The 15881-nt window shown below is 34.5% G+C and overlaps 1 protein-coding gene across 3 annotated transcripts in view; it reads right to left on the bottom strand.

Moving 5' to 3' along the window:
• The window catches only part of LPGAT1 (lysophosphatidylglycerol acyltransferase 1), a 95158-nt gene that overhangs the window by 27248 nt on the left and 52029 nt on the right, over window positions 1-15881 (bottom strand). For 2 of the 3 annotated variants that reach the window (XM_050780967.1, XM_050780958.1), the window contains 3 exons: window positions 14524-14797; window positions 10278-10404; window positions 9093-9155 (listed from right to left, as the gene is read on the bottom strand). In XM_050780967.1, the coding sequence (XP_050636924.1) occupies window positions 9093-9155; window positions 10278-10404; window positions 14524-14797 (464 nt within the window). The remainder of the gene's footprint in view (window positions 1-9092; window positions 9156-10277; window positions 10405-14523; window positions 14798-15881) is intronic. The other variant, XM_050780976.1, reaches the window with a different exon arrangement.

Here is a 15881-nt window from a genome sequence, read left to right as displayed (position 1 = left end):
TTTAGATACACAAATACTTACCATTGTATTCCAATTGCCTACAGTCTTCACTACAGTAATATGTTGTACAGGTCTGCAGCCTAGGAGCAATAGGCTATGCCACACAGCCTAGGTGTGTAGGAGGTTATACCATCTAGGTTTGTCTAAGTATACTCTATGATGTTCGTACAATGATGCAATCACCTAATTTCACATTTCTCAGAAACTATCCCTGTCATTAAGTGACACATGACTACATACTCAATACTCACTTTTCTTATGTGCATTTCAAACACTTTATTGTGTCTCTTGAACACTCTAGTTTTTAGGGTTTTTTTAATTGGACATTTTCTTTTTATTTACTTATTTATTATTATTATTATTATTATTATTTTGAGACAGAGTCTCACTCTGTCACTCAGGCTGGAGTACAGTGGCGCTATTTCAGCTCACTGCAACCTCCGCCTCCTGGGTTCAAGCAATTCTCATGCCTCAGCCTCCCGAGTAGCTGAGATTACAGGCGCTCACCGCCATATCAGCTAATTTATTGTGTTTTTAGTACAGATGGGGTCACCACATTGGCCAGGCTGGTCTCGAACTCCTGATCTCAAGGGATCTGCCTGCCTCAGGCGTCCCAAAGTGCTGGGATTATAGGCGTGAGCTACTGTGCCCAGCCTAGTTTTTAGTTTTGATGTACTCATATTTATATTTTCCTTAATGATTTATGACTTCTGATTTCTGTGTCTTGTAAGGAAGGGCTACCCTACTTGAAGACATTAAGAGTCTCCTATATTTTCTTCAAATACTTTATTGCCCAGGCTAGCCTCAAACCCCTGGGCTCAAGTGATCCTTCTGAGTAGCTAGGAATACAGGCACGGTTCATTGCACCCACCCAAATACTTTAGGCTCCCATCATTGTTGTTGAGATAAAATCCACCCGGAATTAATTTTGGTATATGGTATGGAGTGAAATTCTAGCTTTTCCTCCCATATTGTGAATCAACAGTCCCAAAACCATTTATTGGATAGTTTGTCCTTTCTCCATTGATAGGAAAGGGCTACTCAATCACATGTGAGTTCACAAATAAATCTTGACCTGAACTTTCTAATCTCTCCATTGATCTGGACTTTCTCCTATAACTACACTGTTTTAATTACATTAGTGTAACTAAACTTGACATCTAGTAGGAAGAACTCCTTTGTTCTTCTAGTTTGTTCATCCTCAAAACTATCTTAGCTATTCATTTATCTTTACTCTCCCAAATGAATTTTATAACCAAATTTTTGTCCAGTTTCTTGAAAAACCATCCTGAATTCTGTTTGGAATTACATTAAATTTATAGGTTAATCTGGAAGAACTGTCATCTTTATAATATTGAGTTTTCACCTCTATGAACACACGTATTCTCTTTCTATATATTCAGGTCTTTCATGTTTTTACATTTTAGAGAATACATAATGAAATATTTACAAATGACATTATATGATGTCTGAGGCTTGCTTCAAAATAATCCACTGGGGTCTGAAAATAACGTATAGGAGGTAACATTGATCATAAGTTGGTAATTGTTGAGGGGGTGTGATGTGCACATGAGATTTCATTTACAAGTCTGAAATTTTCTGTAATAAAAAGATTTTGAAGGAATAACTATTTCTGAAATTACAGCCCCTAAAACATATAAAAACTCATGACTTTTTTGTTTTGTTGTCTTAGGGAGTAAGGGTAAAAGCAGAAGGAAAGACCAAAATGGTATATTAATCAAAAATACATACAGGGTTAGGCATAAAATTACAAAATATTATTCTCTGTTTTTAAGTGTTGGTAATTTTTCTCACAAATAACTTTTCCCTCATCTCTTTGACAATAATTCTCACTGTGCAGATGTAATTTTAATAATACTCTGCAAACTAATGTAGGCTATGTATGTGCCCAGCCATGGAAATTGCTAGATCACAGAGTATGTGCATTTTCAATTTATAAGTATAGTCAGCTAGTCCTCAAAGTGATCACAGTAGATTGTAATCTCATTAGCAGTATATAAGAGATCACCTTTTCCCATATTGGTGACCAAGTCACCATCTTTGATTTTTCCAAATCTGATTGGCCTAAAATGGTGTATCATTTCTTTTATCAATTACAAATACCCTAAAGCAAATATGTCAAAATGTTAGTTTGTTTACTCTTGCTAGACAGCATATGTATCTTTAAAAAATATTAATATTTCTTTTCTAAATTAATTCCCCCTCCCCAAATTAAAATAAGTTATTTCCCAAAGTTCATACTTGAATGCCTTCTCCCAAGTAACCAAAGTCCTAATCAAGTTACACATGAAAACACCACCTCTGCTTTTAGTAATCTATCTATGCCACTACACTTATGGTTATATCTTTTCTCAAGATTTTAAACACGAAAAAATAAGCTACTTCTGCACAAGGATCATTTTCTCTAACTCACTGTCCTAACTGAAGGGAAATAGACATTTATATTAAGGACAGACATTACTTTTGTCTTTACCCCTATAAATACTCTCCCTGTAATTAAAATCTAATCATGTTTAATTTTCCTATTAACCACTGAACAGCAGTGCACTGTGCCCACTACTTGCTTAGCAGGAATAAGCTGTCTTCCAGTTTGACAGAAATAAAAAGAGGTCAGGAGGAGGAAAAAGTTCTTTACTCTCAGATGTTTCCCTTAGATAAGTCTTAGTTCTTTTAAAATAAGCATTACTTTTGAAAAAGTTCAATAATGTAGTTGTATGCAAGCTAATAAAAAATATTTACCTAAACAATAAATAATATTGGTAATAAATGTATTTTTTAAAAAGCATCTTTTCTCTTAAAGTAATAAATGACTGCGATCCAATATATATGGAGAATGCTGATTTATAAATACCGAACTTATCAATAATCTGTCATTCTTTATATATTTTAATAATGGTGCTTTATATTTAAAAGGTGCTTTGTGTTTTTTAAAAGTCTTTTTTTTTTTTTTCTTTTGAGACAGAGTCGTGCTCTGTTGCTCAGGCTGGAGTACAGTGGCACAATCTCGGCTCACCACAACCTCCATCTCCCAGGTTCAAGCGATTCTCCTGTCTCACTCCCAAGTAGTAACAGGCACATGCCACCACACCTAGCTAATTTTTGTATTTTTGGTAGAGATGGGGTTTCACCATGTTGGCCAGGCTAATCTCGAACTTCTGGCCTCAAGTGATCTGCCCATCTTGGCCTCCCAAAGTGCTGGGATTACAGGCATGAGCCACCGTGCACAGCCTAAAAGACCCTTTTACCTGTACATCATTTGCATCTCACAACAATGCATCTGCCAAAGTCAGGGCAACTTCTGGCCACCAGAGTCCCAGCATTAGCAAAGTTGCCTGGGCACTTAATCACCATTTGCCACAAATTTTCTGAGGAATATGCTCTCAATGCATGCCCTAAAAGTTCAACTTTTGAAACATAGCAATACTACCTATTTGTAAGACAGGCTCTAGTATACAACTCTGCCACAAATGTTTACTTTCTCATCTATGTGGTATTTTAAGTACTTCAGTAGTATTTTATATAAAAATAATGTGTATTTTATGGTGTTTCATATATAACATGTCATGTCTTCTAGAAATCCTAAAAACCAACATAAGCCTGAGTAGTAAATTAATGGAGAAAACTGCTATTGGAAGAAATAAACAGTTTCAGAGTATTTAAAATAAGTTATTACATTCTTATGCTTTTTTCCTAAGCGTCAGTACAGAAATTTCAAATCAAGAAAAACATTCTGCTGTACATTCTGGCAATCTAGATATTATTTTTCTATTTAAAGAAAGATTTTTTTTTTTTTAAAAAGAACTTATTAACACAGCATGAAGGGAGTTACTCTGTGGGAAAATGCCACTTTTGCTCAGAGATCTCCATATACTTGCTTGTCATGTTATGTTCCAATGAGGTACAGAACAGGTAGTGGAATTTATTTGGCAGCTTGGACTATAATTTGTAAGAAGTGAAAATAAATGTATTATGGAAAAATAAAATCTAGCCAGGCATGGTGGCAGGTGCCTGTAAACCCAGCTACTTGTGAGGCTGAGGCAGGAGAATTGCTTGAACTCGGGAGGCAGAGGTTGCAGTGAGCTGATATTGCGTCACTGCATTCCAGCCTGAATGACACAACGAGACTCTGTCTCAAAATAAATAAATAAATAAATAGACAAACCACTGATTAATGTTAAATAAGTTATGCTAACTATATTGTTTCCCAAGTGAATTCTGATGGTAAGGAATGCTATCGTATAACAATATAATACCCCAGCCACCCAGAGCCATCTTTTGTGGCTCTCAGCAGATACCAAGATGTACTACATAGGAAGCACAGTTATTGCCCTATATGAAATCTACCTAAAATATAATAGAAGTATCTCAAATATATATACACTTATTATAGATTTAACACTTATGAATTGTTAACCTTTCTCTTAACCTGTACTTTCAACTGGGAGTTTCTCTTAGAATTCTGTTTCATGGCTGGGCGCGGTGGCTCATGCCTATAATCCCAGAACTTTGGGAGGCCAAGGTGGGTAGATCACCTGAGGTCGGGAGTTCGAGACCAGCCTGACCAACACGGAGAAACCCCATTATCTACTAAAAATATAAAACTAGCCGGGCATGGTGGCGCATGCCTACTGTAATCCCAGCTACTCGGCAGGCTAAGGCAGGAGAATCACTTGAACCCAGGAGGCGGAGGTTACAGTGAGTCAAGATCACACCATTGCACTCCAGCCTGGGCAACAAAAGCGAAACTCCATCTCAAAAAAAAAAAAAAAAAAAAAATGTGTTTCATTTAATTACTACTACCTATGAATTTGTTTTGATTTGATCCATAATAGCTGCCTTTTAAGTGGTACTAGTGTTCTAGGACTCATCTACGTTAGCTCTCTTTTTTGTTTTTTTAAATTACAGAACTCTCTAGGCTTCTCATGCTTGTCAACTCTATAGATAACATTTTACCAATCACATTATTTCTTTTAAAACGGAGAAATTAAAATACATGAAATATCTTAAGTGGAATCTAATAAAAGTTGAGCAGGATGGATTACTTTCTGACTGTCATATGTCACATTTCCCAAGATTACACTAAAAAACTAGCAACAGGCCAGGTGTGTGGCTAAAGCACTTTGGAAGGCCGAGGCTGTCAGATCACCTGAGGTCAGGAGTTCGAGACCAGCCTGGCCAACATGGTGAAACCCCACCTCTACTAATAATACAAAAATGAGCCAGGCATGGTGGCATGTGCCTGTAATCCCAGCTACTCAGGGGGCTGAGGCAGAAGAATCACTTGAACCTGGGAGGTGCAGGTTGCAGTGCCCACTGCACTGTAGCCTGGGCGACAGAGTGAAGCTGTGTCTCAAAAAAAACAAACCAGCAACAGTACTGACTTGCCCAGTTATATACCATAATCACTAAGTGATCACTTCAATTAAATTCTCAAGAATGAGGGCTGCTTTATTTATTTATCTTTTTAAGTCTGCTAAGATGAAAACAAATCCTTTCTACATCATGTGAAACAAAATTGGCTGGTCCCATATGGTTTAATAGTTCTAGAGTTCTGGAGAAATTATGCTTAACTGCAGAAAGGGAGAAATTATGCTCAACTGCAGAAAAAAAAAAAAAAAAAAAAAACTTTCATGAATAGTTTTTCAAATCTCCCTATATTTTTTTTTTGTTTTTTTTTTTTTTTTTTTTTTTTTTTTTTTTTTTTTTTTTTTTTTTTTTTTTTTTTTTTTTTTTTTTTTTTTTTTTTTCGTTTTTTTTTTTTTTTTTTTTTTTTTTTTTTTTTTTTTTTTTTTTTTTTTTTTTTTTTTTTTTTTTTTTTTTTTTTTTTTTTTTTTTTTTTTTTTTTTTTTTTTTTTTTTTTTTTTTTTTTTTTTTTTTTTTTTTTTTTTTTTTTTTTTTTTTTTTTTTTTTTTTTTTTTTTTTTTTTTTTTTTTTTTTTTTTTTTTTTTTTTTTTTTTTTTTTTTTTTTTTTTTTTTTTTTTTTTTTTTTTTTTTTTTTTTTTTTTTTTTTTTTTTTTTTTTTTTTTTTTTTTTTTTTTTTTTTTTTTTTTTTTTTTTTTTTTTTTTTTTTTTTTTTTTTTTTTTTTTTTTTTTTTTTTTTTTTTTTTTTTTTTTTTTTTTTTTTTTTTTTTTTTTTTTTTTTTTTTTTTTTTTTTTTTTTTTTTTTTTTTTTTTTTTTTTTTTTTTTTTTTTTTTTTTTTTTTTTTTTTTTTTTTTTTTTTTTTTTTTTTTTTTTTTTTTTTTTTTTTTTTTTTTTTTTTTTTTTTTTTTTTTTTTTTTTTTTTTTTTTTTTTTTTTTTTTTTTTTTTTTTTTTTTTTTTTTTTTTTTTTTTTTTTTTTTTTTTTTTTTTTTTTTTTTTTTTTTTTTTTTTTTTTTTTTTTTTTTTTTTTTTTTTTTTTTTTTTTTTTTTTTTTTTTTTTTTTTTTTTTTTTTTTTTTTTTTTTTTTTTTTTTTTTTTTTTTTTTTTTTTTTTTTTTTTTTTTTTTTTTTTTTTTTTTTTTTTTTTTTTTTTTTTTTTTTTTTTTTTTTTTTTTTTTTTTTTTTTTTTTTTTTTTTTTTTTTTTTTTTTTTTTTTTTTTTTTTTTTTTTTTTTTTTTTTTTTTTTTTTTTTTTTTTTTTTTTTTTTTTTTTTTTTTTTTTTTTTTGTTTTTTTTATTTTAAGATAAGCAAGCCAAAAATGAACAAAACTACTATTTTTTAGTGAACTTTATAGTTTCCAGACCACCTTTTCCTATGCTTTGGGCACCCACTCCCCACTTTAAGCAGTTGATACTATCCAGTTTTTCTTTTTTTTTTCGAGACAGAGTTTCGCTCTTGTTGCCCAGGCTGGAGTGCAATGGCGTGATCTCGGCTCACCGCAACCTCCGCCTCCCAGGTTCAAGCAATTCTCCTGCCTCACCCTCCCTACTAGCTGGGATTACAGGCATGTGCCACCACGCCTGGCTAACTTTGTATTTTTTTTAGTAGAGACGGGGTTTCTCCATGTTGGTCAGGCTGGTCTCAAACTCCCGACCTCAGGTGATCTGCCCACCTCGGCCTCCCAAAGTGCTAGGATTACACGCGTGAGCCACCATGCCCGGCCGATACTACCCAGTTTTTCTTGCCAACCTCCCCACATTACAAGAGAAAGGGATCTAATCCCAATTATTTATATTATTAACATTTATATATATAATGTGATTTCTAATGCTGCATTTTAAAACTTTTATTGAAACATCTTGTCCTTGTTTAAAATTTTAAAAATATAACCAAATGAACAAAAAGTCTGAATTAAAACCACTGTTTCGGCCGGGCGCGGTGGCTCAAGCCTGTAATCCCAGCACTTTTGGGAGGCCGAGACGGGTGGATCACGAGGTCAGGAGATCGAGACCATCTTGGCTAACACAGTGAAACCCCGTCTCTACTAAAAAATACAAAAAACTAGCTGGGCGAGGTGGCGGGCGCCTGTAGTCCCAGGTACTCGGGAGCTGAGGCAGGAGAATGGCGTGAACCCAGAAGGCGGAGCTTGCAGTGAGCTGAGATCCGGCCACTGCACTCCAGCCTAGGCAAGAGAGCCAGACTCCGCCTCAAAAAAAAAAAAAAAAAAAAAAAACAAAACAAAAAAAAACAAAAAACCACTGTTTCTTTCCCTATGCACCATGGTGTCCTGATGGCCAAGAACAATACATGAGAAGTCACTCTATAGTTGATAGAGACTATTCCTGGGAGCTGCTAAAGACATGGCCCATATCCCCTCTCACAGGCTTCCTGCAGAAGCACAGTACTATCCTGACACCAGGACACCTCTGTTCTTTTCTGCTCTTTTCATTTGCTCTCCATTTCTGAACACAGGTCCTTACTCTCCTGTCTAACATTGGTTAGACAATAATCTTGATTAAATTCCTGGGAAGAAAAGTGTATCTCCTCACCTGTCCCAAGACTCCTAGGGTTTGTATATGTGCATATTCATAATCAAGCATAATTTGTACTTTAATATCTTGGAGTATGATTCTATAACATGATTTAATCTCTACTAGTTTAACATATTAAATTTTCTTTATTAGAAGTATTTTTCTGTATCAAACTGACCATTCCTCATCTTCTATCTATTATGAGGTTTTCATCTTTAAGTCAGGGGTCCTTAATTTCTTGAGGTCATAAATAATTTTGAGAACAGAGTGAAAGCTATGAACTTTCTCTGTAGAAAGGTATAAACATTCTCAAAATTTCATTTATTCAGTTAAAAAATTCTCTGAGGTCTATCCATGAGCCCCAGCACTAAGAACCTCTGTTTCAAGTGAATGTAAGAGCCTGTTAAAGTAATCTTGCTAAAAGTAGGCCATTTCTTCCCTTTCTATGATCCTTTATGATTTGATTCATTTTTTTCCTGATTATAAACTAAAATTTCCTCTATTTATTGATTCAGAAAGAAAAGCAGGGTCACCTATACTAGAATGCCCATACCACACAATGTTTTCTTCCTCATCTCAGTTCTTTTTGGGGTATGATTTGCTAGGAAGATCTACATACATCCAATGCACATATATCGAATGCACATATAGTCATATATCCAACAGCCATGTATTCCTAGCTTGGGCATTAACATTGTCCTTCATTCATAGATTACAATGTAAAAACTTACTGAAGGTTTGCTATGTTTCACATATGTGGAAATAAAACTGTTCCTAGAGCAATTCTTCCAGGGCCTAGCACATTGCCTTATACAGAGTAAGTGCTCAATAACTTAAGTAAAAGGGAAACCTGTGGAGTCGACTGAGAAAAGAGACACAAAGAATTAAACTCTTACCTTACTCAGTGTAAGCCACACACCAGAATCAACTGTAATTTTATAGTCATCCCTCACACATCAAAAAGCCCAACTATTAATTATGTAATTTTAAATTTCAGAATTTAATTTTCATTCAAATTCTTCCAACTCTGTACTTACATTTGTACTAATAAAACTCTGATGGTTTACACATATAAAAATATGCTACCTATGTACTATCAATGGTACGTAATTTGAGTTGTTTTCCTCTAGAATTGAGGGCTTTTGTGGCAACTGTGATGTTCCTTGGGACCAATTCCTCACCTTTGTAAGGTAGTTGCCAGGGGTTGAGGTCTTTCACATGGAAACACAGTAAGGCTAAAAGGCCTATAAAAGTGATCAAAACCCAACAGGCCTTATCAGCCTATGCTTCATACAAATACCTATCATATTTATATAAACTCCTTAAAAAAACTACATTAAAAAAACAAGAAGCTAGCATACATATTCAATAAATGTTTTTGCTATTGTTTATGCAAATGACATATTAAAATGTTAAAAATTTAAAAGTGTAAGTCATAGCTACATTACCAATTTAATCATTCAGAAAATCTTATGTGGATTAATGATTTAAAAAGAAATTCAATTTCCGTCACAGGTGTGTGAAGCAGAGCAATTCTATCTTGAATACCAGCTGGGTAAAATGAGGCTGAGACCTACTCGGCTGCATTCCCAGATAGTTAAGGCATTCGAAGTCACAGGAGGAGACACGAGGTCAGCACAAAATACAGGTCATAAAGACCTTGCTAATAAAACAGGTTGCAGTAAAGAAACCAGCTAAAAACCACCAAAAGCAAGATGGCCACGAGAGTGACCTTTGGTCATCCTCACTGCTATGCTCCCACCAGTGCCATCACAGTTTACAAATGCCATGGCAACCTCAGGAAGTTACCCTATATAGTCTAAAAAGGAGAGGCATGAAGAATCCACCCCTTATTTAGCATATCATCAAGAAATAACCATAAAAATGGGCAATCAGCAGCCCCTGGGGCTGTTCTGTCTATGGAGTGGCCATTCTTTTATTCCTTTACTTTTGTAACATACTTGCTTTCACTTTACAGACTCGCCCTGAATTCTTTCTTGCTCAAGATCCAAGAACATTCTGGGGTTCTGGATGAGGACTCCTTTTCTGTAATATCTCTACTAATATATACCTTCTTAAGCCAAGTGAGTATATATTTATCCTTGATGTTTGCCCTTTAAGTTAACTTTTACTCAAGTGTCAGGCAACCGAATAAACATAGTGCCTCTAGAATATCACTTTTAGAGATCTCTATAACTGAGTGAAATACCTACTTCAAATGATATTTTAATATTAAAAATGCAGCATAAGAATGAACTTGAGCCAACTATTTCTACTGTATGATTAAAAACTAAATATTAAGACATTCATACTGTCCTGAGGTAGTATTGTTGGATATATACTGAGTACTAATATAGAATTCTTACCTATAATGTACATGTGTGACTGTTGGTTTCCTGTATCCAAGGATCCAGGTTTGAATATCTATAGGTTCAGCTTTGGGATAAGCTATCGTCGTATCTATTATCCACTGGAGGCCTTTTGATTTGCTGTCTGAGAACAAAGAAAAAAAGACTTAATATAAATCAACTTTTATATTATCTATAGCAAATAACATAGATTACTTGACCAGTGTAAGGTGTATCAATATACCTTCTGCTTTAAGAAAAATTCTGAGGATGAACTTTGGTGCTACTGTTCTATAATGTTCTTTAGAAGAAATTAAGCATTACTTATTGTGTTATAAAATGGATGAACCTCAAAACAAAGAACACTATTATCTACTGGACATGCACCATTCAAGTATCTGATACAATTATGCACTATGAAGATCTAATTTATATTTAACACTCCTATAAAAACCTGACCTATGAAAAGGTCAGAAGCTAAACTCACATCACAGAAAAAACAGACTTCAAAACAAAACAAAATCATTCACTAAATATAACATAACATAATATAATATAATATAATATAAACACCAAGATTTGTGATACTGAGGATAGGCATTAATAAATATTGGAACATGGCAACAAAATTAAGCATTCTTTATGGACACACTTTGTTGCTGCTCTTGAGGCTGGGCGTAGTGGCTCACGCCTATAATCCCAGTACTTTGGAAGGCAGAGGTGGGCAGATCACCTGAGGTCATGGTGAAACCCTATCTCTACTAAAAATACAAAAAATTAGCTGGGTATGGTGGCGCGTGACTGTAATCCCAGCTGCTTGGGAGGCTGAGGCAGGGTAATCGCTTGAACCCAGGAGGTGGAGGTTGCAGTGAGCCAAGATCACTGCCACTGCACTCTGGCCTGGGCACAAGAGCAAAACTCCGTCTCAAAAAAAAAAAAAAAAGGCCGGGCGCAGTAGCTCATGCCTGTAATCCCAGCACTTCGGGAGGCTAAGACAGGCAGATCACCTAAGATAGGAAGTTCGAAACCCTGTCTCTACTAAAAATACAAAATTAGCCAGGTGTGGTGGTGCACCCCTGTAATCCCAGCTACTCGGGAGGCTGAGGCAGGAGAATCGCTTGAACCCAAGAGGTGGAGGTTGTAGTGAGCTGAGATTGCACCATTGCACTCCAGCCTGAGCAACAAGAGTGAAACTCCGTCTCAAAAAAATAAAATACGTAAAAAATAAAAAAAATAAATAAATAAAAAGCAAAATATCTCCCTCAGTTTTAGCAAGAGTTATATGTACACATAAAGCAATAAAGCTTCCTGCCTTTTGGAACGTACAACTGGTGACTACTGTTGTGGAGAGGGGATGGTAAGTTCTGCTAAGTTTGATCCTTTGCACATTGTTTTTATCCCAGCATGGGGTACAAAGGTGAGCGAGAACTGAGAGCAGAATCATCACAGAGGATACTGATGGCCAGACTTTAAGAGTATAATGGTCCATTCTTTATTTGAAGTATGTAAGAAATTCCTAAAAAAAGAAAACTCATTTTCAAGCATAAGTCCAAATGTGCATTAGGAATCAATGATATATTACTTTCGTATGTCAAATAATTTAAAACTGGCCTTAAATTCTGTAAAGATTTTAGAACAACATTGTGAAGGAGAAAAATATACTTGTAAAACAAGTAAAAAAAATAATTTAAAAATAACATATTGCTAAATGAACTGAGTTTATGTAAAGAAACACACTTTAACAAGCTACCAATGATATGCATGCTGAAATGTTTAGGAGTAAAGCATACTAATGAAGCTTATTTTTAGACACATTAAAAAATGAAACAACCAAGATGGATTAATGGATGGATAGAATGATGAAGAGATAATCTAGTCAGCTCACAGATATCCACTGCAAAATTCTTTAAACTCTTATGTATGTTTGAAAATTTTTATAATTAAATGATGAGAAAAAACACCAAAATTCAGTTTAATATCTGTTAAATCACGTGGTAACAAAAATACTAATCTTTTTAAAGTTAATCAGACAGAACTTAATTTTGGTATATGTGTATGGATCACATATTAAAACAAACACAAAGGCATGGTTTGTGTATACATGGAATAAAATGCTAATTAACATAAACACAAAAGAAAATAAAATGTAAAATACCAAAACATGGAAAATAATAATAAAATACAGGTAAAACTAGTTTTCAGGTATACTTACGGTTTTTCTTCTAAACAGGTAGAATGAAAAACTTTAAGGTAGGATTAAAAAATAAACTACTCTGCTTTAGTTACAAACGTAAACTAGTTCTCTCTAAAAGAAAACAACCATTTTTCTTCACTATTATGCAATCAGTATAACAGTTGCCCCTACATTTGAGATCTAGACCACCACAGGATATTGCCTGGGTGGAACTATTTTAAAACAGCAGTCTTTATTAGTGCAACTAATCCTGTTTGGAAGACATTTGCCTTCAAGCTTTGGCTTGGCTGCCATTGCCACAGTGTCTCTCCAGCAGTGAAACTATTCTGAACGTTCCTTTTCTATTAAAAGACTCTTCCAATTTGTCTTTTTAATAGATGATGAAAGATTAAGAGAGCTGACTGCCAAGCAGCTGCTTGGGAAAAACAAATAAAAGGAAAACTCAGTTAAATCTGAGTTAAATCACAGACATTATTTCTATGTCTGGTCCTAATTGCCATTTAAAAACATACTGTTTCTGAGGGCCAATCATTTCAATTATTATTTTATTTTATTTAAAGAATATGAAAAGAAATAGCAAAATACTGCAAAGGAAACAGGCCTAGTGAATGCCTTTCAGCTTTCTAACTTATAACCAGACTTTCACAGCAGTATCTTAGGTAACTTGTTCAAAACAGTCTCCACGCTATGGGCACAAATATCTTCTGCAAAACTTTATAATTTACCAGGCTATCTGAAAGATAGTTGCATCTTTGAGTATGATTTGCTTTTTGATGGTGAGAAGGTAATACACACACATTATTTTTAAAAACGGAAAATTCAGAAAAGCATTAATAGAGAAAAATAATCCATAATGTTACAACTCAGAAAAGCAATCACTGCTAACATTCTGGTGTCTTTCCTTTCACGTATTTCCTACTGCCTTGTTGTTTACAGACTTGAATTCAAATTGTTTTCAGAAGAGTTGCATGTTTGCCCACCCTATTAACAGAAGAGCATAAATATTTTTCCAAGCCAATACAAACACTCCATAAACATCATTTGTAACAGCTGTGTTGTATTTCGTTGTATGGATATTTGATAATTACTAATCCATTCTCACTTCTAGCTAATTCCAATGTTTTGGCTATTATAAATAATCTGTAATAAACTTCTTTGCCTGCATTTCAGATTATTTCCTTTTGATAAATATTTGCAGTGGAATAACTGAGTCATTTATTAACACTTAATGCTCTTAATACTATCAAATTGCATTAAATTAGTTCTCTGTATTAAAAACAAACAAGGCTGGACACAGTGGCTTACACCTATACTCCTATACTCCCAGCACTCTGGGAGGCCAACGCAGGAGTATCACTTCAGGTTAGGGGTCTGACACTAGTCTGGTCAACATAGTGAGACCCCCATCTCTACAAAACAACTAAAGAATTAGCCAGGCATGGTGGCATGTGCCTACAACCCCAGCTACTCAGGAGGTTGAGGTGGGAAGATCGCTTGAGCCCAGGAATTCAAGACTATGGTGAGCTATGATCATACCACTGCACTCCAGCCTGGACAACAGAGCAAGACTGTCTCCCAAGAAAATCCAGGAAAAAAACAAAAACAAACAAACAAACAAACAAAAAGAAGACCAAAAAGCTTTCTCAATTTGGTAAATGAAAATATTATTTGATAAATGAAAAGATTAGTTTTTCAAACATGTCATTTCTATAGTTATATCTTTTAGTCTAGCAATTCTACTTCTAGGAATCTGTACTACAGAAATAGTTCCACCAATATGTAAAGACATTTGTAAGAATGTTTACTGCAGCCGTGGGAATGGCTCCATATAAGTAAGACAGGAGAAAGACATCTTTGACTTTATGCATTTCTGTATTATTTGAGTAAATTACTAAAAGCACAGACTATTTTTGTAAATGGAAACATTTTTTAAAAATTACAGTTTCATCTTCTCCCTAAGTATTATTTTTAACACAAATTATAAATACAAAAAAGAACAATGATCATCTTCTGTAACTCCAGAAAATCCTTTAACTCCAACAAGGTAAAAAATGCTAAAAACCATCATACCTAATTCTTTAGCATCTCCTCCTGCTGGACTTCCATTTTTCTGTTGTGCTACAAGTGCATTCAAAATAATTTTTGTTGCCCCAGACCTTGGCAGAGTAACATTTGTAAGAAATGGCAAGTTATTTTTCTTGGCAAATGCCTGACTTGTTTCTCGCCGCTTCCTGAGGAAGCCCCCTTCTGGAAACAAAACAATCCATTTTCGATCTCTGCTCCTGTAATTATTTTCTAAGTGCTTCTTGAGAAGCAGCAGCTGTTGGTCACGATAAGATCTTCCCTAGAAGGCACACACACATGTAATAAGTACAGGTACATCCAAAATTAATGCCATAAAATTAAATAGAAATTACAGCTTCTAAATTAAAATCCAGTCATAGAATAGAATAGTGATTTCCCTCCCCTGGCACCTTACTTCCCTTTTTGACCACAGTGGTAAAAAGAGAGGTTATTAGCACTTATATAAATAAATCTGTCTTTCTGAAGGAAAAGGAAATTGTTCTGATTGCCCTTGAAAGTTCAGCCATTCATCAATTCAGCGACTATTTACTGAGTGCCTGCTATGTGCCATGCACTGTCCTAGGCACTAGACATAGAGGAGGAAATAAGAGACTTTCATGGAGCTTACACTCTAGTTTGGGAAGATGGTATATGTGGAGTGGAAATTCAACTAGTAATATGTGTTAGGAAGAAAACAGCAAAAGGATAGAAAGGGTCAAGAGGGTCAGAGAAACCCGCTATGAGGAGGTAAAAATGTGAGGGAATAAGTCATGTGAAGATGCAAGGCAGAATATTCCAGGTGACAAGAACGAAAAGGACAAAGGTCATTTATTTGATGGGAATGAGTATGGCATGTTCAAAGAACAGCACCAAGGCCAGTGTGGCTGAAATGTGATAAACAAGGAAGTCAGTGGTAAGAAAAGAAGCTACAGAGGGAGGTGGAGACCAAATGAGAAGAGCCTTATGCATGGTAAGTAGTTTTGGAGGGGACATCTTTGGATAGTTTTGAACAAGGAAGTGTTATAATCTTATTTATGTTTAAAAGTCTGACCAGCTTGGGCAACATGGTGAAACCCCGTCTATACAAAAAATACAAAAATTAGCCGAGTGTGGTGGCACATTTAGTGGTCCCAGCTACTCAGGAGGCTGAGGCGGGAGGATCATTTGTGCCCACAAGTTCGAGGACGCAGTGAACCCCGATGGTACCACTGCACTCCAGCCTGAGGTGACAGAGTGAGATCCTGTTTCAAAAAATAAATAAATAAATAAATAAATAAATAAAATAAATAAAATCTGCTGGCTCCTGTGACCAAAAGACCACAGGAGATAATAAGTTAGAAGACTTGCAGTATTGCACACAAGGG

This window comes from Macaca thibetana, chromosome 1 (assembly GCF_024542745.1).
Source record: "Macaca thibetana thibetana isolate TM-01 chromosome 1, ASM2454274v1, whole genome shotgun sequence".
Classification (NCBI taxonomy): Eukaryota; Metazoa; Chordata; class Mammalia; order Primates; family Cercopithecidae; genus Macaca; species Macaca thibetana.
Note: the sequence above shows the minus strand (reverse complement) of the source record. Positions and strands in the feature narration are given on the sequence as shown.